Raw genomic sequence first — 27,165 nt, 5'->3', positions numbered from 1 at the left:
CTTTTGAAAGGCTTAGGAATATAGCCAGAAAGGGAGAGAATATTTTTTAAAAAGTCTACAATGCAGAAACAGCTTAGCACTAGCTTGGTTCCAACCCACTGTACATGTTTGTCAAGATTCATACTTTAAATTTCAAATCAATGTCAAAATCCTGCAAGGGCACTTCTGCTCCACTTCCATTTAATTCAGCAAGGCTCATATAGCAGTTCCATATAAACAGAAACTATTCAACTGCAGCACTTGTTAAAACAGTGCCCATAACTTTAAAATGGATATTTGTTATTTGATTTAACTACAACCATGGGGTCGTGATGGGTCGCACATGACTTTGCACATAACAACAACAACCACAACCATAAGTCTCAAGCCAAGCTTCCCACTTGCATGAGGGCTAGAGGATCAAAAACATACAAACATTTCTTTATGACACAGCAATGTTGAAAATCAACAAACCTGGATTTAAACAGTGCAGGTAGGGTCTGTAAATAGATCTGGAGCACTTCCTGTGGCAAACGCTTTCTGTGGCAGCTTCCTATCTGACTGAGGGCTGCAGCAGCACCTAGCTGCTGGGAGTAATGAGCTAATTCAACACCTTTCTGAAGAACTGGGTTGAATATATAATTGTACAGTTTCCACTGAACAACCTGGTTGCCTTTTTGCATCAAATTGCAAACATGACTGGCTATCTGCATGCAACGCAGCTTATCCTCCTCCTCAAAGACAAGACTTTGGTAAGCCTCCAAGGCATCCCATTTCAGCAACATGTCCTCTGATCCTCTGCTAGGCAAAATTCCTTGAAACCTCAGTGGAGTTGAAGAACTTGACGAGGGCACAACATCAGCAGCATTCCCCTGCAGGACATCATCTAGTTCAGCAATCTGGTCGCAGTCAATGGTACAAATGTTGCAGGAGGCCTGCATCAGCTTCTGAGGACCGTCAGCTCCACCCAGTTGGTCCAGTATAAATTTATTAAGGACGCTTAATATGTGCGGTTGAAAGTTTTTTAAGACTTGTAATTTGTAAGAGTGAAGCAAGGGAATAATTACAGACTTGGGGTCCATGCAACAACATATCCCAACATTATGGACACCGGACAAGAGCTGAAAACACGTGCTGCCAAGAGAAGCTTGTTGCAGCAAACGCAGACACTGATGAGCACAAGCAGCAATGCAGCAGCACCGGTTAGGGTATTGAACCTCCCCATTTGCCGCTTCCTCAAATGGGTTCTTAGAGACTTGGTTTGTAAAAGCAGAAACTGCTAGCCCCGAGAGGTCTCTGTGGTGATGCATGAAGTGAGAATATTCACATCGCCTGTGTCGTTTTCTTGTACAGACTGACTGATGAAGCTGTTCCGACTTCACTTTCTTGATAGTGCTAATTATTTTCATCATGCTGTTGATTAGGGCTCTGAGATACTCTGAGACCTCTGTGTTTACCTCGGACTGCCCAGCAACCAGCCTTTCCATCTGCAGCACTCCACTTTCAAATAGTTTGAAGCCCTGGTGTTGTATAAAGTCATGAACCAGATCCATCGCTTGACTAAAATAAAGCGGATTGGAAGCTGCACTCTGAAGGCAGCAGATCAAAATTTGCAGAATTCCTTCTGCACACTCGGGCAAAAGGAGGGCTCTGTGACAGGGTCTTGAAAAAAAACAGTCATCTTTAACCCCCTTCTGTGAAGGTCTCCTTCGTTTGGAAGCAAAATAATCACACTGTATTTCCAGCAAACATTTTGTTTTTAAAGCTGCTTTAAGTAAATCAATAAGATTTTTTCTCAAATTGCCAGGCATGGTCTCAGCATTGTTAAGATCTGCAGCCATAAGATGCAATACAGTCCTAAAAAGCATCCTCTGAACCAGAGCAACTGGTTCCTCAGTCCAGCTCAAGGAAACAACTTCATTTTCTGCAGCACAGCTTGCATTGTAACAGTCCGCAAGTTTGGACAACAGTTCCGTTAATGTGGATGTGACATTTGCTGCCAGCGCGGGCTTGTGGTTCAAGGCAGTATCAAACTTACATATTTTTTCCAGCAATGACAACAAAATGTGACACAAATCAAAGGGAGAGCTCTCACGATTGCTAGCAGATGATGTAACTGGCTCACTCAATGTTTCAGAACTGGTTTCTTGAACTGGAATGATCTGTTTGGAGTCTTCTATATTATTTCTACTAGAATCCTGGACCACCTCACTTTCTGGAAAGGTACCCCTGCCCAAAACGTATTGTTCCTTCAGGGGGGTTGTTAGAAAAGGTTGTAGGAATTGGGACCTTCTGTGCTTTGTCATTACAGAAGTCTTCTCATCTGAATTGCCCTCTGAATCGGAAGTGGATAGCTGCGATTTCCTTGCATCTCTCACAGAATAGCGGTGGGTAGTTTTGCGCTGACGTCTACTTTTTCGGGAAGAGTTTAATTTTACTGAAGCCTGAGTGGATAGATGGCAGCTTTCTTCGACATTTTGTTTTTCCTGAGCAGATTTCAGAGAACTTGAATTTGCCTCTTTGGTCAAGCATATATCAACAGAAAAGGGCAGATCAAAATCTGTTGGAAGAAGAGATACTGTAGGTATTTCACAATCAGATCAACATGAGTAAGACCATTTTGTTTTATCAATCATACTTATGTTCAAGTATTTTGAGTTTTCAGCATGTTGAAGTGTTTTTCCTAGCTTACTATTTTATAACACACACCATTAATGGCAGATAATACTAGTTGTAATAGTTATACCTCTGACCTAACTAATAGACAAACTCTTGGAAACCAAAACTGGATATCTAATCCCTGCCCTGAACCCAACTAGACAAAGGGAACTGTTGGGGGAGGTGCCTCCTCCCAATTTGGGTTAAGGAAAGGGGGTTGTGCCCATCACTATCCACAACAGGGACCCAGAGCAGATTAGATTGTTCTCCTTGCCACCATTTTCTCTGGACAACAACTCAACTTTATACCGATAGCTTGCGACCTGCCCAGAGTTACCCAGTGAACTTCCATAGCAGAGTGGGGATTCAAATCCAGGCTTCCCAGATCCTAGTCTAAAACTCTAATCCAGAGTTTTTCAATCAACACCGTGCCACAGTACAACAGTGTACCACGAGTGCCCCTTGTTGTTATCACAGTGTACAGGTTACTAAGATGGCACTGCCACCTCCCAACACCAGCTGCAAACTCCTGTGGCAGCCACACTGGCTCCAAACGTGATTTCCTTTCATGAAAAAAGGGGAGGGGACAAGCAGTTGCCATTGGTTTGCACCGGCACTGTGTCTGCCCTAAACAGTTCACCACCGCAAAGTTGGGAAAGACACTGCATCTGTTTCCCCCCTCAGCCAGAGCATCATATAAGTATTTGAAATGGCAAGGGAAGGGTCAAGAGTTGTTAAGGAAGTGGATTGTCTGTTATGTCAGAACACTCATAATGTGCTGTGGCAATACTTTTGGGGACCAGTTTGCACAACTGCCAATCAAACAGCATTGTGGGAGAGGGTGTTGCTCAGAGCCAACCAGTGAGCCTGGGCCTCATGCACAGACACTCTTCTAGACAGAGGCAGACTGCAGGACAAATCTCCCCTCTGCCATGAATAACTCACCTATTGCCTTTTCTTCTTGTACAGGTATTTTCCATACTAGTGGCAAAAGAGAGAGGAGAAGAGTAAGAAGGTCTTCTCGACAGGTCAGTTCCTATGTAGGGGAAAGAGGCTTGTTTATATTTCATCTTTGTTTTTTTAAGTTATATACTATCATCTATTAGACCCATTATGCACGGGGGTTTTAGCGCACATTCGGGGTGGAATGGCGGCGACTAAAATCACGGATAACGCACGGAGCTGGCTGCAACCGGCTGCAGCTTCGGTGCATGCCGCCGAAAAAGCCGCGTCAGTGAAACGCGGAAGAAAGCGCAGCTTCCGGGTGAGCGGGGCGCAACCAGAAGCGGCGCCCGGATCGGCGCGTGCATAATCGGTTACTCTGGGTTTTGCCGCCGTCGCGCCCCGCCCCGTGCATAACCGGTATGCGTCGCGTCTTCCCCCTCCGCGTTTTCCACGTGACCCGAAATCGCCGTTTCGGCGGCCGTGCATAATGGGCCTTACAGACACAAAAGTTAAAGTTTCTTTGCTTTCATTTCCAAAGCTTCCTGTACGCACTCCTCTAGCATGATACGTGAATAATCAAGTGCTAAATTCAGTCATTCTAAAATCACTGTCCAGCCTAACAGGCAATCAATCAGTCTAAAGGAAAGAGAGTATATGGCATATTCTTGCTGCTATGAAGCTTTTCATGCTGAAAGAATCCATCGCTTGTAGAATAGTATTATACGGAATAAATAAATCATCCCTGCTAGCTTGAAGAGACATAGATGAGCAAGTAATTGAAATGTTTAAGTTACTGCACCATAATGCCTCCATAAAAATTCATTTAAACAACTTGACCTATATTTCGCACAGAAGCCAAGACTAACTTAAGGAGTAACACTGCTGCTCTAAAACATTAGTCTGATGTGAAGTCTTAATACTATTCTTAAGATATATGTGATAAAGAGAGCAGAGTCTTCCAGATCTGATCTTAATAGATGCTTAATAGATCAGGAGCAGATCATCACATTTTGGGGAGCATTCACAGTTTTTGGAGACAATGTGAGATTTAAAGCTGCCCATTCTCACACTTCTGAGAACAAGCAAAGGACAGTGACTTTAGACTGTTCACTCTGCACTGACAATAAAATCCCAAATTTCTCCACTTTTTTTTTAAGGGGCACACAACAGACAGGCATCAAGCCTAATATGAGGGGCCAGCAAGCACAAGGATGTCATTTAATATATGCTCTAGATCTGTGCACTGTATGTATGTATAATAAATAAAATTGTCTTGCCTAGAGTGCAGTTTTTTGTCCTAAGCTTTTGTTTACTTGCTATTTACTTGCCTGTCACCTCAGAACTTGGGGCCTCACCCATCACAGCCTTTTCTTTGAATTCAATGTTTGGCCACTGTGTGCATTTCATTTCGTCAGTAGAAGCTCCTGAGTTATGCATTACCCTCACCAAGGAAGTACTGAGGGCCTTTATGCTGCTTGTCTTTCATAAGAAATGTCAGGTTGTTCTTTTTAGGTGGGCATTTTTCCAGTTAATCTCATCAGGAGGGTATTATTTTAAGGGAAGGTTTTACAGCTGTGTTCCTTTTGTCCTTTTAAATTTTAATTATCTATTACCTGCAGGTCACAGTTCTCTAGATCAGATCCAGTATCTGAAAGTCATTTTGTTACAAGCATATTAATCTACCGAAGGCACTGCCATTCAAATGAGACCTACTATACTTTGACATTTACAAAAAACACATTATATTACCTGGTCGATGATGGAATTAAGTTTAGTAAGTAAAATAAATCCACGACCTTGGACAAGGTACTGTCCAAGTGCTTCTATGTGCGTTTTCTCTTCTTCTTCCTCCCTGGCCTCTGCCCTTTGGTCCACTGCATTGCAAAGGTGACTGACATCTGACAAAAATTCACGTGCCAGTGAATTACTAGCACTGCTCATGTCTGAGCTATTAAAAATGAAGAAATAAAAAGGTTAATCAACCCGTTTTCCAGGCATCAGCATACACGCAGTTCTGGAGAACTAAGAACTGCATGAAAAGTTTCTACAGGCTGCCAATGACAGCCAGTAGAATTGTGTTCCTATAGGAGCAGAGTTACAAAGAAGCAAGAGCTGACATATATATTTACAGGTGATTAATGACACAAAAATGCATTAATAATTTTTATAACTTGTAATAATAAACTCCATGTGGAATGAGACAGGATAGCCTGATCTCACCAGGTCTTGGAAACTAAGCAAGGTCAGTACTTGGATTGAAGGCCAGCAAGGAAGGCTTTGCAGAAGAAGAAATATCTAAGCACCTATCCTCAATCACTTGCCTCCAAAAACCTATGGGGTTCTCAATATTAAGCTGCAACCTTACTGTACTTTAGACACACACAATACACTCCATGCTTACTTCAGTTATAAGATATCATTGTTAGTCATGTTATGACCTTTAATGCCTCTAATTCCACATTAAATGTTTTTAACTGCATCTAATAATTTAAAATGAGTACCCAGCTTTCTGGGGGGTAAACGGTAATGACTGGGGAAGGCACTGGCAAACCACCCTGTATTGAGTCTGCCATGAAAATGCTAGAGGGCATCACCCCAAGGGTCATACATGACTCGGTGCTTGCACAGGGGATACCTTTACCTTTAATAATTTACTATAGATATACACTAAAACAACAGGCTAAAAACTTTGAATTTTTCAAAGAAGGCAATCTAATCATGCATGCATTTGTTTCCAAAACACATAATATTCAGTACTCACCAGAAATTACACTTCCTCTCACATTGACAGGACTATCTTAAGTGTTAGACCTTCTTGCCAGTCACTGCTCTACAGAACAAAATTAAGGAATTGAAAATTAAAAAATAGAATGAGTATACATAATGAACATATGTGATTAAATCCTGTTTTCAGGACCTGTGGTTTACACTTGTCCAGTGAACCAAGATTTCCAGCAGTTTGGTCCCAGTCTGAAAGGGCCTTTTGTACAACAAATACAAACCATGACATGCCGATTCAGCTTTAACAGCAAACCTATGACCTCCCCACATGCAAAGAGAAGGGGCACAGGAGGCTTGCCCAGCTGCTTTCATGCAACAGCAACTCATGATTTATCTTTGTTTATGTCCCAACTTTCTTGGTGAGACTCAAGAAGGATTACAGAATTTAGAAATGCAGTGTAGAAATGCACTGCAATTATACAGTGTAGCACATTAAAAGATCAGGACAATTAGGCTATGATTACATAATGAGCAGACAATGCACCCCACACTTGAATGGCATTGCAAAGGTGCAATGTGCACCACACCCAAAATGTCAAAAGCCTAGATGATTCCTATTTAATTACATGTGCTTTAAAATTAGGATATGATTCAGCTAATTTGCAGCACTTTTAAGACCATCTGAGAACACTAAAAAGTTAAACATTTGTTTAACACTTCCTTGTTGCAAATAGTCAATAAGACTTTAAAGTACTTTGGCTAGTTTGCATGAAGCAGTAATTTAGAAAAGTGTTTGATCTTCAGTTGGAAGTGCATGTTAGAAACAGACTGGCAACTAGTGGGAGGAAGAAAAGGACAGGAAGAAACAGCACCCTGACATCAATCCTGGCATATTCCACAAGTTTCTGGCATGCCACCAAGGTGACACTCTAGGATTTAGAATCATACAGTTGGAAGGGACCATACAGGCCATCTAGTCCAACCCCTGCTCAATGCAGGATCAGTCTAAAGCAGCCAGGATAAGTATCTGTCCAGGCGCTGCTTGAACATGGTCAGAGAGTGGGAGCTTACCACCATCTTAGGAAGTTGATTTGGGCAAAACTCTATGGTAAAACCACAGTACTTTGTCCAAATACAACAGTCCTGCTTCATCACCAATCTGGCAATATAATTTCATTTTTCGGTATTCCGCAGAAGTGATGCCACACGAACAACACCACACCATTTTAAAAAGCAGTTTCCTCCCACTTGCCCTGAGCATGCAATGAAAAGTACAAAATTACTGAAACAGAACATCTGATCCCCCTAGTTGGAAACTGTACCAACCTTCTTCTCTTTCAACAGAAAAATTACTCTTACTTTAACATACCTGGATTTATTAACTCTTCCTGTGAGCTGCTCTGAATATATTTTCCAGAAACACTTTTGTACACACTTTCCTGAAAAGGTACTTAGCACATTTTTATGTTACTGAAGAGCCCAAAGGTGTGTGTGTGTGTCATTGTTCTGAACCTGTTACTGAATTCTGGTTTCATTTTGCAATGTCTCTCTGAAGCTTCTCTGTAGAAGAACTGCCACTCTTAGATCAGCAATAGAATGCCCTGGAATACTAAAATGTTCTCAGAATGGATTTTAGATGTCAGATTTATCAACATTATTTTGCATCAGGACTGGCCTGTTTCTCCAGTGAAGACACCCTCCCACCTTCTGACCTGGATATAATAACTGGTGGATCTTCATTCTTACTTTAGCTGACAATGTGAGTTTTGACTCAAGAAAACTTATAGCCTGGAAATTTTTATTGGTCTATAAGGTGCTAATGGACTCACATAGCTACCCACCTGAATCTTTAATAGATTTTAGTCTTAAATAGATTTTGATGAAATAACCCATCGACTTTAAATAATTACAATCCTGGCAGGAAATTTTGAATGTTAGGGGACTCCCCTCCCCAGACACACACACACAATAATATACTGCTGTTTATCAAGACGTTTCCAATTAGATACTAGAGTTTGAGCAGATTTCATAGCCACTTTAATCTGCCTTATCACTTTTCTAAAATGTAAGAATATCCCCATCCAAAACTTCTGGGAAAGTATTTGCACAAAAGTTTAGCCATGCATCAAACTCACTGCTCAACTAATTTTCACCTACATTATCACTCAGACAGGTTCCAACCTGGTTGCAATAGTACAATAAAGTTATGATGGAGTAGCAACAAGTCTTGCAATAAAGCAAAACTCACCTCACCGCATGGAATACACTGTAGACACCTACTCAACTAATACTGCATCAGACCAATCTGTGGTTGGTGCATTTCTTTCCCAAGTTTTTTGCTCTGTTCTGTTGCTACCTACGAGACTGGAGATCTGTTGCTGCATTTCTTTTCTCTTTACATTTCTACTCACTGGAGCGGGGATTGGTTCTGGCTGGCAGAATCCCTTTTTATCTCTCCCTCTCATTTATTATTTATTTTAAATATTTTCACTCTACTTTCCCCCCAATGTGGAATCAAAGAAAGTCCCCTCTAGTTCAGGCTCAGGGGGTGATCTTAGAAATTCTGGGGCCCTAGACAAAGCTCAAGAATGGGATCCCAGAATCACTCAGGCAGTGACAAAAGGAAAAGGAATCACCTTACAGCAGCATGAGGGATCTGCAACATAGGACACTACCACCCCAATGTCCCATAGCTGATCACTCCCTGTAAATTTCCTCAATCTGAGGCACTACAGCTGGACAGAGGCTCCTCTGAGATTCAGGCAGATTGTAGAGGGTGATCAGCTGTAAGAGAACAGGAGTACCTGGTCTGCCCTGCAGCTGATTCCCCATGCTGCCTTAGAGTCAGTCCTAGTTAACAGTAATCTGTTAATTCCTATATTTTGTTCCTCTGATGCATTTTCCCTTTTGTATTGTGACAGCCTTTGGCCACATGCAATAAACTTCTTTCTCAGCCCTAGTTTCCACTCATTCCTGTCCCGCAGATGGACTCCACTGCTCTGGTTTGTAATCAGCCTTATCTCTGGGTTGTTCTTCCTATACTACACCTATGTGGATTTGATTCCTAAATTCTTGCCCAGGGTCTCCCGTGAGAATCTTCTCCAGTTTTCTCTGACAATACTTGCCCAAATTCTGCTGAGGCCATTCCATCCACCAACTTTATATCCTCAGATATTTCATGGTCCAATATCAATACTATCAATGGGAATAGCTGGCCAAACAGCATTCCATCTCACAAATTAGAAAAATCCTCCAGGAGATGTATGGGTAATGATGCGGAAGATATTGTGACAAGGAATTTACTGACAGGCCTTGTCTTTTCTGATATCATATATGTGTATTTCTTCCATTCCCTTGTGTTTTGTTTCTCTTGTTGAATCACACTGATAAGGAAGTAGTATTTCCCATAAAAACATGTTTACCTAAATCCTTTGTAGTTGGGAAATTTTAAGGAGGGTCCTAAGTTGGCTAGAATTCATTTGCTCTCATCTCTACTAATGATATGAGAGTCCTGGTGTGACTTTATAACTGGGAAAATTCACATGCTCTTGGCTCTACTAACAAGATAAGAGTGCCAGGATGATGCATCCCTGGAATGAGAAGTGAGACAGGTGCCATCTATCAACCTCGTTTACCACCTAAGCTCAGACATAAGGGAGGTATTAGCTTAGAACTGGGAGCTAATACAGGCATGGTCGTGCGCTGTATACCTTTTGGCCGAGGGGTCCATATCTGCTACTGTTCGAGGGCTCCTGGTAGCTAATTAGAGATACTCTGGCTTGGTATGTATGAATGCTAGCTTGTAACATCTATATTACAACTGTCTGCTAATTACAATCAATAAAATATAGCAAAGGGGTACTGACCCCAGGTTGAGAACCACTGCACTAGAACAGCAAAAGCCACAGGAAGTAGTAAAAGAGAGATTGGTCACATTGCTTTGCCATGGGCTGTACTTGCTAATAAAAAGAAGCAAGTGGGTAGAGAGAGAGACCAAACTTCATATACACACAATAGTACTGACTACTTTCCTTCTGTTTCTTCACACCCAGAGGCACATCTGCCTTCTTTCTGCTTTCACATGTGAAGGGAAATCTCCTCCTCCTTCATGTTCTGATGGCTTTCACAGAGCCATTACGTATCCATTAGCGAGATATCTCTATGCATCATTAGAATAAATCAGCATGCTTTCTGTCATAGGCTTTCACATTCTCTAGGACAGCCTTTCTCAACTTTTTTTTTACCATTGAGAACCCTGGAACATTCTTCAGGCTTCGAGAAACACCAGAAGTGGTACAATCATGCAGAATATGATTGGGAAGCAGAGCTGTGTACATCCTCACTCAGGGCCCCTCCCCTTCTTACCCCTTCCAGGCCCGTCATTGGTCATTTTGGGAGGGGGTCAACATGACCATATATGGTCATATCACCTGATAAATGTTTAACAAGCTTTAAAAATATATTAGAAATTAATTCAAACCCATTCAGGAAACACTTCCGGGGTTATCAAGAAACCCCAGGGTTTCACAAAACCCTGGTTGAGAAAGCCTGTTCTAGGGCATAGATCGGTTCACAGAAAACAGACTCCAAATTCATAACAGTACTCCAGTCAACAGATGAGGAACACATAATAGTGTCCAGCAACTCATTTTCAACTTGTGTACTGAGGAGACCTAGGTACCTCAAAAGTTTATTATATATTTATATAATGTGTCTTTCTTGCTGAGACTCAAGGCAGCTTACTGTGCAAAACTGGTACTCATCCTGTGGTTTACAGAGACGAACATTTACAATTGCCATGAACAAAAGAGCCACTTTCACTCCTAGAAAGAACCCTGCATCTCAAGGAGGCTTCCTTTTTATTTGCTCCTCTGATAGCAACTGTTCCAAGGTACTCAGAAGATAAATTCAGATGGGTAGTCATGTTGGTCTGAAGTGGCAGAACAAAATTTGAGTCCAAAGGCACCTTTAAGATCAACAATGTTTTATTCAGGGTGTGAGCTTTCATGTGCATGCACTTTCACAGGCAATGGAACAAGAATCATAAGAGTACAGGTATAAGGAGATAATAAATTAGTAGTAAATTAGTAAACAGCATCACAACAACTATGCAGCATGATAATGAAGATTGGATAGCTAGAATAACAAAATCCTTCCTTTGGCTCATTACTGTTCACAAACATATACAGGAGTATAAAAATGTTAAGGTTAGTGATTAATGGCAGATGCTTTCCAAGTTGTGGAAAGAAATAATTAAAAGAGACTTGTTACTAGTCCCATCCATCTCCACCCAAGCATGAAGCAAGTGACAAATCTAACTCTCTGGTCTTTGGATAGGAAAACAAACACAGCAGTGCTTGTCACTTGTTATAAAAGTACCCTTGAGAACCATTTTATTACATTGCATCCCTATTCTCTTCACAAAAATGCCCTCTTAAACATTTTTTTTACATAGTCTGCTGAATGTCAGAGGTGTGGGAGCCTTCCTGACCTCCTCAGACAGGCCTTTTCAAAAGATGGTAGCCACAATAGAGAATGCATGTACTGGTGTGAAGGGCAGAGCTTTAAATGCTGTTTAAAGGTATAGCATACTGCAGAGTTCTACCAGAGTAGTCTCTACTCCAGCCTCCTGCAGACAGACTGAACCCAAGTGCTATCTAAATGCAGCTCTTACATACATTACATGAGGACAGCAGGATTTAAAAAAAATAACTTATCTATTACCTAGGACTAGGATAGCAGAAATAAGGAGGTAGAGTAATGAGGCTTAAAACTGTTTTCCACAGACAGCTTTTAGTGGTTACATTAATGTAAAACTGCAGATATTATCTTGGGTGCATAGCCAAGCTTTTGTTTCTGAGGTGAAAATTGGCTTTCCCTCTTTTTCACAAATCTCACAATGTAAATATGAGCTCTATAAATTAGATAGTTTCCCTTAGAAACTGAACCATGAAATGACTTCATTCTCTGCCTAACATATTCATTCTGCCATCCAGCTTTATCCTACAAGACAGAATCACATATCCAAAGTCACTTGAGAAAGGAGTATCTACCCACTCTGTAAGCACAAACCCTCTCCTCAAACATTCACTTATGTAGGCCACCTGCACTCAAAACAGACTGAGACTACTGAAACAGGTTTTCATTCAGCAAGCACCCTGGAGATGCAAACCCTATTCAATCCAAGCCCTCAATGCAATAGCTTTCACTCGCTCCTCCCAGCTTCTTTCACCTTCTGTGAGTCCTAACTGGATGTTATCTGCTCTACACATACACCAAATAGATATGGGGGGGGGGGTTGGTGAGTGACACAACAGGCCAGGAACCCTGCCCATCTGTCAGAACAAGACTAGCACCTTCAGAAGGATTTGCTCATATGAATGGCAGATGTGTGTCCAGTGCCATTAATGGGTTTGTAGGTGATAATAATCAACACCTTGAGCTGAATTCAGTAATAGCAAACTAGATTTTCTGGAAGTTAGTTGGCTGACTGTTACAGTAACAAACAGCTGCAGAGGAACTGTGTGAGTACATATCCCAAAGTATACACTCTAATATTGTGTATTAGAGCAGTGGTCCCCAACCTTTTTATCACCAGGGACCACTCAATGCCTTTTACTGATGCCCGGGGGGGGGGGTAGTTTACTCCTCTACTCTCAACCACTGCCCTAACGCTCTCTGATCGCTATGGTAATGTTTAAACATCCCTTCAAAATAAGATACAGACACGCCACAACAATGAACATAAGTAACATTTTATTTTCATGGAAATTTTAACTCATGACAATGACAAATCAATGGGAACCCTGAGCTTGTTTCTCTGCAACGAGATAGTCCCATCTGGGAGTGATGGGAGACAATGACACCTGAAGTGTGTTGTAATGGGCCGTGGGGGACGAAGTAAAGGGCTGGGGGGGGGGGGAGAAGGCGTCCTTTGGGGCCCACCTCCAGTTAGTCGAAGGACCACCTGTGGTCCGCAGCCCACAGGTTGGGGATCGCTATATTAGAGCAACAATGACAACTGGCTATCGATCAACATGAAATAAGAACAGGCCATATCACCAGTGTGCAATCTAAAGATATTTTATGGCCAATATAGGTTCCATGGAAGAACATTTCAAAATCTCCATGGTCCATTCCTTACCAGTCTTAAAATATTCTGCTCTTTCATCCAGAATTTTTATATTACCAGTGAGAGTACATTTTTATGTTGCCTTTTTACCTACACTGGCTCCCAATAGCTGCTGGACACAATTCAAGGTGCTGGTGTTGATCTCTACAGCCCTGGTCTGGTCTCTTACCTTTAGATACTGGATACTCAAGGCAGCAAAAAATGAACAAAATGTTTAAAATAAACTATCAAAATACAAAGTATAAAAAATTAAAAACAATATTTAAACAGAAACCATTAAATAACTACCTGCACAGTAAAATCTGTACACAGGAAGTTGGGTCTCTGAGTGTCTGCCAGAATAAACAGATAACTTTTCACTTGCTGGCAGAAGACAATGATAGAGAGAGAGAATCATCCATGGGCAGGAAATTCTATAATTTGGGTGCCATGACCAAGAAAGCCCTTCATTGGGTTGCTACACATGAAGTTTCAGATAGCAAGAGCACCCAAAGAAGAGCTCCTGAAGATGATGGAAGTGATTAGGAAAGTTCAGATGGGAATATGTTGGTCCCAGACTATACAGGGCTTTAGAAAGATACAGATACCGATACAGAAGCCTTTATTGGCATAATGAACAACACAAGTAGGGAGATACAAAGTAAAAACAATTTTTAAATCAAGTGGAATTACTCAGTTGTGTTAAAAACAAGGTATTAATTCCTAAAACCTTGCCTAAAAATGCTGCAATACAGGTAGTTTGGGCAGGATCCTTGCTATCAAGTAATTTATTAACTATTACAGTTTCGTCACAGAGGAATTGAAGGGAGGATAGAATGTCAGATATCACATAGTGGTATAAAGAAAACTTGCGGTAAAACAAAATAATATGAGGAAGAAGATCGGGAACCATACAACCATGAAAACATAGTCTCTCCGCTAAATGCATGCGGTTAAACCTCCCTAAGAGAAAGAGTTCAGCCGAGCAAGCATGAAAGCTTTCTTGTTGGAGTAATTTTCAATAATGGTAAGGTAGGGCAGGATAACTTTATATAACGGGATAATATTCTATACACGGGAAAAGCAAGATGAAGATGTAAATGACAGTAAGGATTGATATTCAATGTCCTCCAGTCTCCTTACTATGAACTTTATTTTATTCTTATTTATTTATTTAGATTTTTATACCGTCCATTTCTTTGCAGCTCTGGCCGGTTTACATTGAACATTATAATACAAATTACATGGAACGATATATAATACCAACAGTATGTAACAAACATTCATAAACAGTATCTAACATAAACAACATTATAAATAACAATTAACAGTAACATTGGGGGTTGATTCTTTCAGTCTGGGAGTTCAGCAGGTGTTCTGAGTCGGTCGGCCTCAAGCAAATGCCTGGTGGAAGAGCTCCCTCTTGCAGGCCCTGCGGAACAGTGGAAGTTCGGGCAGGGCTCTGATCTCCTCAGGGAGCTCATTCCACCAGGTGGGGGCCAGGACCAAGAAGGCTCTGGCCCTTGTTGAGGACCGACATGCTTCTCTGGGGCCAGGAATCCGCAGCCAGTTGGAGGTGATGGAGCGTAGGGCTCTTTTGGGGGTATAGGCAAGGAGGCGGTCTCTCAAATACCCTGGGCCCAAACCGCGTATGGCCTTAAAGGTGATTACCAGAACCTTAAGCTTGATCCGGAATTCAACTGGGAGCCAGCCAAGTTGTTGGAGTACCGGCCGGTACTTATATTTCTCCTCAAGATTCATCAAAGAGTGTAAATCTAAGCCCAATGAGAGGAGTTTGTTAGAAAGTCTATGAGACCAATTGGAGTTGTGGGGATCACTTAACAGGGCAGCCAAAAGGTTATTTGACTGCACCCTAAAAAGAAAACTGATCCAGTATCTAAAGGTAAGAGACCAGGCCAGAGCTTTAGAGATCAACACCAGCACCTTGAATTGTGTCCAGCAGCTATTGGGAGCCAGTGTAGGTTAAAAAAAAACTAGAATGATATGCTCTTATGATCCACTCTAGTCAAAATGGCTGCAGCATTCTGCACCAAGCACTCTTCCAAATCATCTTCAAAGGCAGCCCCACATAACAGCACATTGCAGTTGTCAAAACTAAATATTACTAAGGCATTTATCACAGCGGCAAGATGTTTCCTATCTAGAAAAGGCCATAGCTGGCTCACCAGCCAACATACTTCTGTCCACTGCAGCCTCTTCCTTATCCAACAGGAGGCCTGGGTGCTACAGCACCTCCAAGCTATGAGCTTGTGCCTTTAGGGGTGGTGCAATCCTATATTCATTAATTCCTGGGTAAATCCTTCCACTCACCAGTAGCACCTCCATTATGGCAGGATTAAGTTTCAGTTTATTAGTCCTCAATAGTAGAGGTGAAATTATAGCCGAGGTAGAGTACCAGCCTTGTATGCCAAAGGTCCCAGGTTCAGTCTTCCACAGTATCTCCATGTTTTAAAAAGACCAGGAAGATACCATTTAACACAGTGTTCCCCAACACTCAGGTCGCATACCTGTGCAAGCTGGCCTGAGTGGCGCAGGTGGCGGGTCGTTGGGCAAGTGAGGCAGGGCAGCACAGGAGCAGCAGCCTCAGCAGGTAGGCAGGACCTGGCTGTGAGGCTTGGAGAGTGCCTTGTGGCTGGCTGAGTGGCTCACGGCCCCTACCACTGGGCGACCTTGTGTTCCTGCTGGCTGCTGGGGTGATGGCTATGCAGCCAGTCAGCCTGCGGCAGCCGCTGAGCCATGCATTGATCAGCAGCCAAGACAGGGCAGGAGCGCTCTCCTCAGCGGCCATGCAGGGTCTGGGTGCGAGGCTGTCAGAGCACCTCGCCACCGGCTTGTGGAGGTGGGCACTCCAGGGGCCAGCGTAATCCAGCAAAAGCACAGTCCGGACACAGGGGCCTTTTGCAAATATTGAGAACAATTGTAAGGATAACAAATAATAATAATAATAAATACCACCTAGTAAGGTATTTTTTACAAAAACCTTACTTTTATTTTAAAAACATGTTTAGGATGAAATAGGCAGTAATTCAATATGGTTGTTCAAGTAATGTATTACATGGAGAACAATTTGATACCAGAGTTCAGCTAAGTGACACATTATCAGTTCAAAACAATCTCAAGTTACTAGAGGTGAAGATATTCCCCTTGTTAAAGACACATTCAGGTCTGTTTAGGGTTGTTTGGGGGGGGGGCAATCCAATGTTAATAGAGTTTATAATCCTGGGCTTGGAAGTGCAAGCCCAGGTTCAGCACTGCTGGATACCCCTGAACAAATTACTGTTAGCTTAGCCTTTGTAAGATTAAGATATTACAGATATCACAGACCCACATGTATTATAAAATTACACAAGGAATTAAACATGTGCCACAGATTAGCCCTAAAACATAATCATTAATTACTCAGGCAGTGTTCCTTAAGTATAAAATGGGACTTTTTCAGAGTGGTACATAAAGCTGATAGCTCTCCCTTGCCCTTAACCCAGCTTGATTATTAATATTGCAAGAGGCTGCATTCTTCTTATGTTAGACCAACTGTGCTAATGTACAATGGGGCATACCTATACTATCATGGATAATGCATTTCCTTCCAAGACCTCCAGTTGATATCTGTGTTGGGAAAAAGGTCATCCATCCCATTATTGTTGCCTTGCCTGTCCATGAGGGTCAAAGTAATATTACCCCATTCAAACCATCCTTATGCTTCTCTAAATATATTGTTTCAACTAGGGGCTTTTTAAAGAAGCCTTGCTACAAAGCAAACGTGACAGACGGGATAACAGAACAGACCCAAGCCCTGCAACAAATTAGAGCGCAAGGAAGTTGTTCAAGAAGGCTAAGGAAAATAGGGGAGGAGGGAGAAGAGATGTGCTTCAGATGTAAAGCTTTCAGAGTAGCTTCTAATTTAATGCTGAAGTCTGCTCCTGCACTTGGCAATTTCAATCAATTGCTTTATTAGTAAGAACCATGCCTACTGCTATAATACACCCTCCCCCCCCCCACATACTGTTATATCATTACCTTTTCATCCACCTTCCTGCAGCCTGCCAGATACTAGCAGAGCCAGACACCAGGATCTGGATTCCAAGCTGGAGGATCAGCCTCCAGGCAATTACCGTATTCACCCCAGAGAGTAACACAGCAAGGACTGTAATGCAGGACCAGCGTCAAGGATCGTGAAGGGGGGAGGGAGGAAAACGCCACCCACCATTGCCATCTATGATACAGGAAGGCTCCCCGTCTTCTACCAACGAGCAAAAGTTAACGCCTGACCCTCCCCCCTCCAAGGCTGTCTAGTTAGTGCGTGCCCCCACTCAAGAGAAGGCTGCAGAGCAGTAAGAGCTGTTATCTCTTTTAAAAAGAGACTAGAGAGAAAAAGTATATGCATGACCCAAGACAGAAGTTGTTGAAGAGCAAAGACGTCGCTAGAAAAGCAGCATTAGACAACCCCTGCTGCTCTCTCCCCTGCAGCACAGCCACACGGCAGAAGGCAACTCATTAAGCAAGAGGCACATCTCTACGACAATGGAGGGGGAGCCGGGGGGCAAAGGAGACTGGCAGCCCGCAACCAGGGCAAGGGATCCGCTTCCTCCTCCCGGGCTCGACGGAACGGGGAGGCAGGAGCTGGAAGGCTGGCTGGCTGGCTGGCAGTCCCTCCCTGCCCTGTCAAAAGGCAAGCCAGACAAAACGTGCGGCGGGGGGGGGGGGGTGTGCAGCCACCCCCTGTGCCTGTGCCACAGCCGGCGCTGCTGCCATTTCCCCGCTTCCTCCCCGGCCCTTACCTGCTCCTGCCTCCCGCGCAAAGCCGCCCCGCCCGGCCTGCCACAAGCGCCGCTCTTCTCCCGTTGACAGCGGCGGCGGCGGCGGCGGCGGCGTCCCGAGGCTGCCCGTGGCAGAGAAGAATCCTGCCGCCTCTAGCCCGCCTTCCTCCCTCCCTCCCACCCAGTCGCCAAGGAAACTCCAGAGCCCGCCCCTCCAGCAGCTGCCGCACTAGTAGCGCCGAGCCAAACCACCAACTAGGCCGCGCGCGCTCCCTCCCCGCACCGCCCTTCCTCGCCCACGTGAGCCAGGGGGGGACCAATGGGAACGGCGGATTCGAACCTTGACCCGAGACGAGGAAGACCCGTTTCTGATATCGTGTGGCGTCTTTTGCAGCGGCGTCGGCCCCAGGCGGTTTCTGGGCGCTGCTCAGTTCTGCAGTCCCAATTTCTTTTTCTCCGGCCGCCCAGGCGCCCCACCCTGGCTGGGCCCTGTCAGCTTTGAGACAGAGCTGCCCCTTTCCTGTTCAGTTCTACTGACCCGGCCCTTTCTTACTTCTGAACAAGTAGTTTTTCGTGGTCGTACATGAATTTCCTTGAGCAAGGCAGCCTGTTTTGCCTCCCGCTCCATCCCGTTCTGGATTTGGAAAAGATGTGCTTAAGTTGTAGCGGATATGCAATTTGTAAGTGTCTGTCATTAGCGGCAGAACCAATACACCCTGTCGTAATTAAATTCATAGTAATAGCTGTATACCCAACGCATTCATTCCTTCTGATCCTTTCATTTTTGTCTCGTATTTGCGTTTCCTACCTTGGACGCCAGCCTATCTTACTTCAAAGTCTCAGTTCCTTATTTGTTGTAGCTGACAGAACAAACGTATTTCATGTTCCCTTCTAGCTCATTTCCTAATGCGGAGAGTGTGTTTGGGATAGATCAGCAACCTGCTGTAAATTGCACTCATGTCAAAAGTCTGGGGACTTTGCTAAAAACAGTTGTCAGCTGGACCTGTCTTCAGCAGAACTGAAAGACTTCAGTGGTTACTTGTCTCCAGTAGGACCAAGGAACATGGATAGACAAGATTTACATGGTAAGTAGTAGGGCAAAGAATTTTGGCTACACTTGCTTTGGAAAACAGCATTCCTGTGGAAAGTTTCCTACCTTATTATCTAGCTGCAGGCCTATGCTCAAGATTTTAAAGAGGGGGTGCTGGTTATAACCTTCGTGAAACTTCTTAATTAGTTCTTTCTCACTTTTTCTAGAACTTTTAAACTTGTTTTCTATCTCATACCATTGTTTATAGGTTTTCATTGATTCAATTAGTACCTTTTTATTATGTCTTTAATTTGGGGGGGGGGTTCAATCCCCAAATACCCCCTTGTGTACAGCCTTGCCTAGCAAGTATTGTTCAGTATAGTAGTCTTCAGCTCATGGATTGGAACCCTCAGGCTATTTTTTAGAAAGGATTTACTAGTGCTTGTGCATGCCACATGCCTTCTGCCACTCTTTACACATAAAGCTGAGAGAAGCAGCAGGACACTGAATGCCACACATTATGGACTCCTAGCTTTCTCCATGGCTTTAACCTTCGGCTCCTTCACTAGCATACGTCTCCTACTACTGGCCGTATATTTCCTATGTCTGACTCTTGGTTTGCTGCCCATCACCAGCAAGGACATAATTCTGGCTCTTCCTGTCACATGCTTGCACTTGATGCATCTGAGTCTGGAAAGACTGAAGTACAATCTTCTAGTACAATCTATCTTAAAAGTTGGGACTAATCACACACTAAGTTTTACCACCCTTACTAGCAAAATGCAATTGGTGTGCAGAATATATAAGCTTCTTAAGGGGAGCAAGAGGTTGTGACCTGAATAAAATAATTTTATCATCCATACTCTAGGTTCAGGTATTCCTGGTGTTTTTATGCTATAAGCCAGGATTTCTCAACCAGATTCATGAAATCCTGGGGTTTCTTGATGGCCCTGGAAGGGTTTCCCGAATGTGTGGGAGTTAATTAATTTTTTATACATTAAAAAAATTGTTAAAATATTTATTGGGTGATATGACCATATGTGGTCATGGTGACTAGCCCTCCCACTTCCCAAAGTGGCCAGTGATGGGACTGGAGGGGGTGGGAAGGAAAGGAGTCCCGGGTAAGCATACTTCTCAACCATATTCTGCATGATCATGCCACTTCTGGGGTTTCTGGAAGCCTGAAGAAAGTTTCAGAGGGTTCTCAATGGTAAAAAGTTTGAGAAAGGCTGCTATAAGCAGTACATCTTATCCATTTGGTGCCTCTTAATAATTGTGAAACAGCCTTGGGGGATGAATGGTCTGGCCTCTCCAGGGCCAATCAGAGTACAGCCAGCTGCACCCTGATTTGCCCTGCCCCTACAGCTCCCACCCTCCCTGTCCGAGTTGGAATAGGGCCAATCAGTTGGTCCTGCCCCTACAGCTCCTGCCCTCCCTCACCAAGCCCTCACCCCTTGCCTCACAGACCTGCCTGGCTGTCAGAGCCAGGCACATCTGTGAATCCGACGCTCCACTTGCAGGGCCCCAGGTAAGAGGGCCGTACGTGGGGGGGGGGGTGAAGAGGAGGCGCTTCAAGCCCCGGGTGTGCTTTCCAGGCCCCTGGTAAGCCATCTGGCCGCAGGGGGGCCTGGGGGAGAGGGAGCGCTTCCTGGGGGCCTGGCAAGCACACCCGGGGCCTCGCAGAGGCTCTGGGTGTGCTTGCCAGGCCCCCGGGAAGCGCTCCCTCACCCCCTCGCCCTCAGCGCTTCCCAGTGGCCTGGAAAGCAGCCAGGAAGATCACGGGGAGGACCCTTTCCAAGCTTTGAAGCTAGTCAGTGGATAGTTTAGCACCAGAGCACTGACAGAACAACACTAATTTAATGCTACACCAATGGAGGGCTTTGTTGTCATCCCAAGGAGCCCACAATCTGGCTTTGGGATTCCTTCTTGGTTCAGTGAGAGACCTGTGGAGATAAAACAGAAAAGCAAATATAGGAAAATGTGTAAAGGTAAAGGTATCCCCTGTGCAAGCACCGTCATGTCTGACCCTTGGGGTGACGCCCTCCAGCGTTTTCATGGCAGACTCAATATGGGGTGGTTTGCCAGTGCCTTCCCCAGTCATTACCGTTTACCCCCCAGCAAGCTGGGTACTCATTTTACTGACCTCGGAAGGATGGAAGGCTGAGTCAACCTTGAGCCGGCTGCTGATATTGAACTCCCAGCCTCATGGTCAGAGCTTCATACAGCATTCAGACAGCCTTACCACTCTGCGCCACAAGAGGCTCTTACGAAAATGTTTAGTGGTATGATAACACCAGAAGAAGACATATGATGCAGCTCACTTAGATCAGCATACTTGCCTTTAAACTTATTTTTTGGCAACTGAAACATGTCATCTGGATGAAGAACAATCACACAAATTTAAAAATTCCACTTGTTAATTTCTTAAATGTTATCCTTATAGCCTAAGCAGTAAAACCTTTTCCCAAAAGGGAGTGGTGCTATATGCAATACAGTGGCCACTCAATACATGTTTGAACATGCTATATACTTTGCAAATATAAGAATAAAGGTAAAGAGGATTTGTCTCTTACATTGATTATCCATGGATAGCATCATATGATTATCCATGAATAGCAGCATATATGGTTGTATATTTTTAAATGTAATGAAAGAAGAATTAAAAAATTGTTTTTATACCCCTCTTTTTTAGGAGTCTCAAAGAGGCTTACAATCCCTTCACTTCCTCTCTCTACAAATTACTTTGTGGGGTAGTTGGGGCTGAGATAATTGAGTGCTCCAAGGTTATTCAGTAGGCTTCATGCAGAGGTGTGGGGTGTCAAACATGGTTTTCCAGACTACAATCTGCTGTTCTTAAGCGCTGCACCACACAGGAATTCAAAGCAGCGGTTTTCCCAACTCCCCACCATCACCTGAACCAGCACTAGTTTCCCCACCACCACCTGAACCAGCACTGGGGACCCTAGGGGGAAGTGACCATGTCCTCATAGAATTCCTTTTGAGATGGGGAGCCAAGGAAGCTTGTAGCCAGATGCGGATGTTGGGTTTTCGTAGGGCAAACTTTAATAAACTCAGAGACATGATGAGTGTCATACCATGGACGAGAATGCTGGAAGGGAAGGGAGCATGTGAAGGGTGGGCACTACTCAAACAGGAGCTATTGCATGCTCAATCAATAACTATCCCAGAAAGACGAAAACACTGCAGGAGCTCTAAGAAGCCTATTTGGATGAACAGAGGAACTAAGAGGAACTAAGAAAGAAAAGGAAAATGTTCAGGAAATGGAGGGAAGGACAGAGCTCTAAAGAAGAGTACCTACAGGTTACTAGGCACTGTAGATCAATCATCAGAAAGGCCAAAGCTGAGAGTGAGCTAAGATTGGCCAGGGAAGCCCATTGTAACAAGAAAAGATTTTTCAGTTATGTGAGGAGCAAACATAAAGTAAAGGAGGCAATAGGCCCACTGTTGGGTGCAGATGGACAAACTCTAACAGAAGATGCAGAGAAAGCAAAAAGGCTTAGTGCCTATTTTACATCTGTTTTTTCCCACAGGTCAAAGGGTTTAGGCACATCTAGAGATGGCAGTAGCCAATGGATAGTGTCTGGGTGGCAGGTTAACATGGATAGAGAGGTTGTCAAGAGGCATTTAGCTGCACTGGATGAGTTCAAATCCCCTGGGCCGGATGAAATGCACCCAAGAGTGCTCAAAGAACTTTCCAGAGAACTTGCACAGCCCTTGTCCATCATCTTCGGGACCTCTTTAAGGATTGGAGATGTCCCGGAGGACTGGAAGAGAGCAAATGTTATTCCGATCTTCAAAAAAGGGAGGAAGGACGACCCGGGAAACTACAGACCAGTGAGTCTGACCTCTGTTGTGGGTAAGATAATGGAGCAGATATTAAAGGGAGTGATCTGCAAAAATCTGGAGGACAATTTGGTGATTCAAGGAAGTCAGCACAGATTTGTCTCCAACAGGTCTTGCCAGACCAACTTGGTTTCCTTTTTTGACCAAGTAATAGGTTTGCTGGATCGTGGAAATTCGGTTGATGTCATTTACTTGGATTTTAGTAAAGCTTTTGACAAGGTTTCCCATGATGTTCTGATAGATAAGTTGAAGGACTGCAAACTATATTTTCAGATAGTCAGGTAGATAGGGCATTGGTAGCGGAGTACCTCAGGGCTCGGGGCTTGGCCTGGTACTTTTTAACATATTTATTAATGATCTAGATGAGGGGGTGGAGGGACTACTCATCAAGTTTGCAGATGACACCAAATTGGGAGGACTGGCAAATACTCTGGAAGATAGAGACAGAGTTCAACGAGATCTGAACACAATGGAAAAATGGGCAAATGAGAACATGATGCAATTTAATAAAGATAAGTGTAAAGTTCTGCATCTGGGTCAGAAAAATGAAAAGCATGCCTACTGGATGGGGGATATGCTTCTAGTTAACACTGTATGTGAACAAGACCTTGGAGTACTTGTGGATTGTAAATTAAACATGAGCAGGCAGTGTGATGCAGCGGTAAAAAAGGCGAATACCATTTTGGGCTGTATCAACAGAGGCATCACATCAAAATCACAAGATGTCATAGTCTCATTGTATACGGCACTGGTCAGACCACACCTGGAGTACTGTGTGCAGTTCTGGAGGCCTCACTTCAAGAAGGGCGTAGATAAAATTGAAAAGGTACAGAGGAGAGCGACGAAGATGATCTGGGACAAAGGGACCAAGCCCTATGAAGATAGGTTGAGGGACTTGGGAATGTTCAGCCTGGAGAAAAGGAGGTTGAGAGGGGACATGATAGCCCTCTTTAAGTATTTGAAAGGTTGTCACTTGGAGGAGGGCAGGATGCTGTTTCTGTTGGCTGCAGAGGAGAGGACACACAGTAATGGGTTGAAACTTCAAGTACAATGATATAGGCTAGATATTAGGAAAAAAATTTTCAGTCAGAGTAGCTCAGCAGTGGAATAGGCTGCCTAAGGAGGTGGTGAGCTCCCCCTCACTGGCAGTCTTCAACCAGAGGCTGGATACACACTTTTCTTGGATGCTTTATGTTGGTTAGGGCTGATCCTGCATTGTGCAGGCGGTTGGACTAGATGGCCTGTATGGCCCCTTCCCACTCTATGATTCTATGATCTTGAGAGAGCAGGAATTTTAAAATGATGTTCTTTGTACATATTTGTGCAATAATGAAATGACGGAGTTTAGCAATCACTGCTAAGCTTTGGAACAATAATAAATGAAGCAGATTGTTTTGGGGTTTATTTCTTGCACTTGTTATACATTCTGCCTTTTGCCTTCTAGAAATTTTATGGATCACAACATTTGCATTTTGATAATTTGCCTGTTAAATGTATCCAGTAAGAATAGAGAAAATGATATAAATTACAAAATGTCACACACAAAATGCATCACAAATACCATGTTTGTGAAATACCAGTAATATTCTTATTGGTCAGAAAGCACATGGCTGTTGCTGGCTGCCTTGAAATTCAGTGGAACCCTGTGTAAAGAGTAATGTCTGTACACTTCATTCTTCATCATGTGCAGAACTTAGTGGGTTACTTCATTCCATAGAATTCAGATAGTTCTCTTTAAACTGATAAAGATGGTGTTATGAAGGACAAAAGTAGCAAACTCGTCCTGGATCATCTATGAGACTTTTGCTTCTATCAGAATTGAATGGTAAACAAAATTGCTCCATACAGAATCTCTGCAGATAAGTTAAGAGCCACAGAGCATCATTTTGTGTTCGTGTAATTAGTGTAGTAGGATTAAAGTTCGGTTCAGATAAACTCAGTAACCAGGACGTCAGTTTCTTTATAGCCCTAAACTGACATAACCCACAAGAAGTCTTGTCTAAATAGTTGAGTAATAAGTATGCACCTTTTTATTTAGAGTTTAGAGCTGCAGTCCTAAACACACAGGCTAGGGTGTAAGCACCTCTGAATACAGTGGGACTTATTTGAATAAGTATGTATAGGACCTGTATATTAGATTTTAGATTTAGATTCATTTATACTGTCCTTCCGTACGGCCCTGGCCAGTTTACATAGAATGTCACAGGGTAATTAAATAGAACATTGCAAGAAATATAACGAGTATAACAATAATAATGTAACATGTCAACCACAACAGTATTTTAACAGGAACAGTAACATTGACAAAGTTTTCTGTAGGTCAGGTTGTTCGGTCCTGGAAGCGGGTGCCTGGGGGGGGCAACCAGCGGGTGTTTTTGGGTCACTCAACCTCAAGTAAATGCCTGATGGCAGACCCTGCTAAATTGTAGGTGTGCGGGCAGGGCCCTGATCTCTTCAGGAAGCTCATTCCACCAGGTGGCGGCCAGGACCAAGAAGACTGTGGCCCTTGTTGAGGTCTGACATGCTTCTTTGGGTTCAGGGATCCACAGCCAGTTGAAGGCTTTTTTTTGGGGGGGGGTATAGGCAGGGGGGCAGTTTCTCGGATACACTGGGCCCAGACCATGTATGGCCTTGCAAGTTATTACCAAAACCTTAAGCTTAATCTGGAATTCAACTGGCAGCCAGTTGAGTTGTTGGAGTACAGGCTGGATGTGGGATCTCCATGATGTGTTAGTGAGAATCCTGGCCTCAGCGTTCTGCAGTTCATCTATCAAAGTGTTTTGGTAATTATTCTAAGTCCACAATATTTTTCTTTAAAATATTCCCACTTTTAAGTGTTTCAATGTAATATTTCTGCCAAAAAAGTATATATCATGCACCCAAATAAACAATTATCTGCACACACAAATATGTATATTTACACATATTATCAGAAACATGACTTATGGTTAAGCAAGAGTTCTGGTATAATAACACATTTAGTGAATCTCAACAGAATATTTGAATCTATATATTTTTCTGTGTTATGTGTTTTTGTTAAAATTCATTTTTAAATTAAAGTGCTGTAATTTTTCCCAAGCAGAGAGAAGAGAGCCTAGGCTGAAGAAGTTATGGCTTCCATGCAAGAAGCTCTGCAGAAAGAAGTAGAGCCAGAATGGCAAGTAACTCATGTATGGATTAACATACAAATTAAATTGTTTTCAACAACATTTTGTCATGTCTTCTCAGTTTGTAAATCACGTCACATCTCACTGTACACAATGACACGAGAAATACCACTATGGGTTGAACCAGGATCTCTAGTTACCCAGTGCCACGTGTATTCGAAGTCATGCTTTAGGAAGTTTCCCTTCCACACTTTTCTTTGCTTATTTGTTTATCTGCATTGTTTCCATTTCTGTGATCCCACTACATTGCTTAATGAATGTTTTATGCTGTCAGTTTGAATTGATTTTTTTCTGTTGGGTAATTCAGCCTGAGAACTGGCAGGGTACAAATAAAATAGAATAATTTTTAAAACTGCATTGATTCTATACGGATTTTATATTGTTCTTCCATCTTGTATTTCATCCTCATAACAATTGTGTGAGATCGGTTAGCCTGAAAGTGGATGAGTGGACCAGGGTCACCCAGCAAGCTTCCATGGCACAAGTGAGGATCTGAACCTGGACTCCCAGTTCCTAGGCTGACATCGAACCATTACTATAGGACAGGCTGGATGGAGTTAAACAAACAAAACAACTAGAATCATTTTCATTAACCATTCGCTTTATATTAACCAAACGAGTCTCAAAGCGGCTTACAATTGCCTTCCCTTCCTCTCTTGATGCCATACACCCTGAGAGAGCTCTGACAGAACTGCTCTGTGAGAACAGCTCTGGCAGGAGAACCAAACAGTGCCCCCCCACCGCCAGCAAACCAGAGCAGAACAACAGTACCCGAGGTTGGCAACCTACTACAAGTACAACAGCTACCAAACTGGGAGAATGGACAACTCTAACTACAACTGCAGTTACCCCCCCCCCAGAACAAAACACTGAAATAACGAACTGTAAAACTGAACACTTAAAGAACGAACT

General features: G+C 43.3%; 1 protein-coding gene and 1 long non-coding RNA gene across 7 annotated transcripts in view; one reads left to right on the top strand and one right to left on the bottom strand.

Moving 5' to 3' along the window:
- LYST (lysosomal trafficking regulator) overlaps positions 1 to 18,357 on the bottom strand; it is a 110,734-nt gene extending 92,377 nt beyond the window's left edge. For 5 of the 6 annotated variants that reach the window (XM_077345545.1, XM_077345564.1, XM_077345580.1 and 2 more), the window contains exons 1-5: positions 18,214 to 18,357; positions 6,344 to 6,412; positions 5,332 to 5,530; positions 3,583 to 3,673; positions 454 to 2,539 (exon numbers count right to left, since the gene is read on the bottom strand). In XM_077345545.1, coding sequence (XP_077201660.1) covers positions 454 to 2,539; positions 3,583 to 3,673; positions 5,332 to 5,523 — 2,369 coding nt within the window. In that variant the 5' untranslated portion in view covers positions 5,524 to 5,530; positions 6,344 to 6,412; positions 18,214 to 18,357. The remainder of the gene's footprint in view (positions 1 to 453; positions 2,540 to 3,582; positions 3,674 to 5,331; positions 5,531 to 6,343; positions 6,413 to 18,213) is intronic. The other variant, XM_077345573.1, reaches the window with a different exon arrangement.
- An 80-nt stretch (positions 18,358 to 18,437) lies between these two features.
- On the top strand, positions 18,438 to 26,541 carry LOC143841379 (uncharacterized). Its single transcript, XR_013232680.1, has 3 exons — positions 18,438 to 18,872; positions 19,088 to 19,277; positions 26,166 to 26,541. It is a non-coding gene; the product is annotated as an uncharacterized LOC143841379 (long non-coding RNA).
- The last annotated feature ends 624 nt before the right edge of the window (positions 26,542 to 27,165 follow it).

This window comes from Paroedura picta, chromosome 1, assembly GCF_049243985.1.
Source record: "Paroedura picta isolate Pp20150507F chromosome 1, Ppicta_v3.0, whole genome shotgun sequence".
Lineage (NCBI taxonomy): Eukaryota > Metazoa > Chordata > Lepidosauria > Squamata > Gekkonidae > Paroedura > Paroedura picta.
This window is presented reverse-complemented; position numbering and strand designations above follow the sequence as displayed.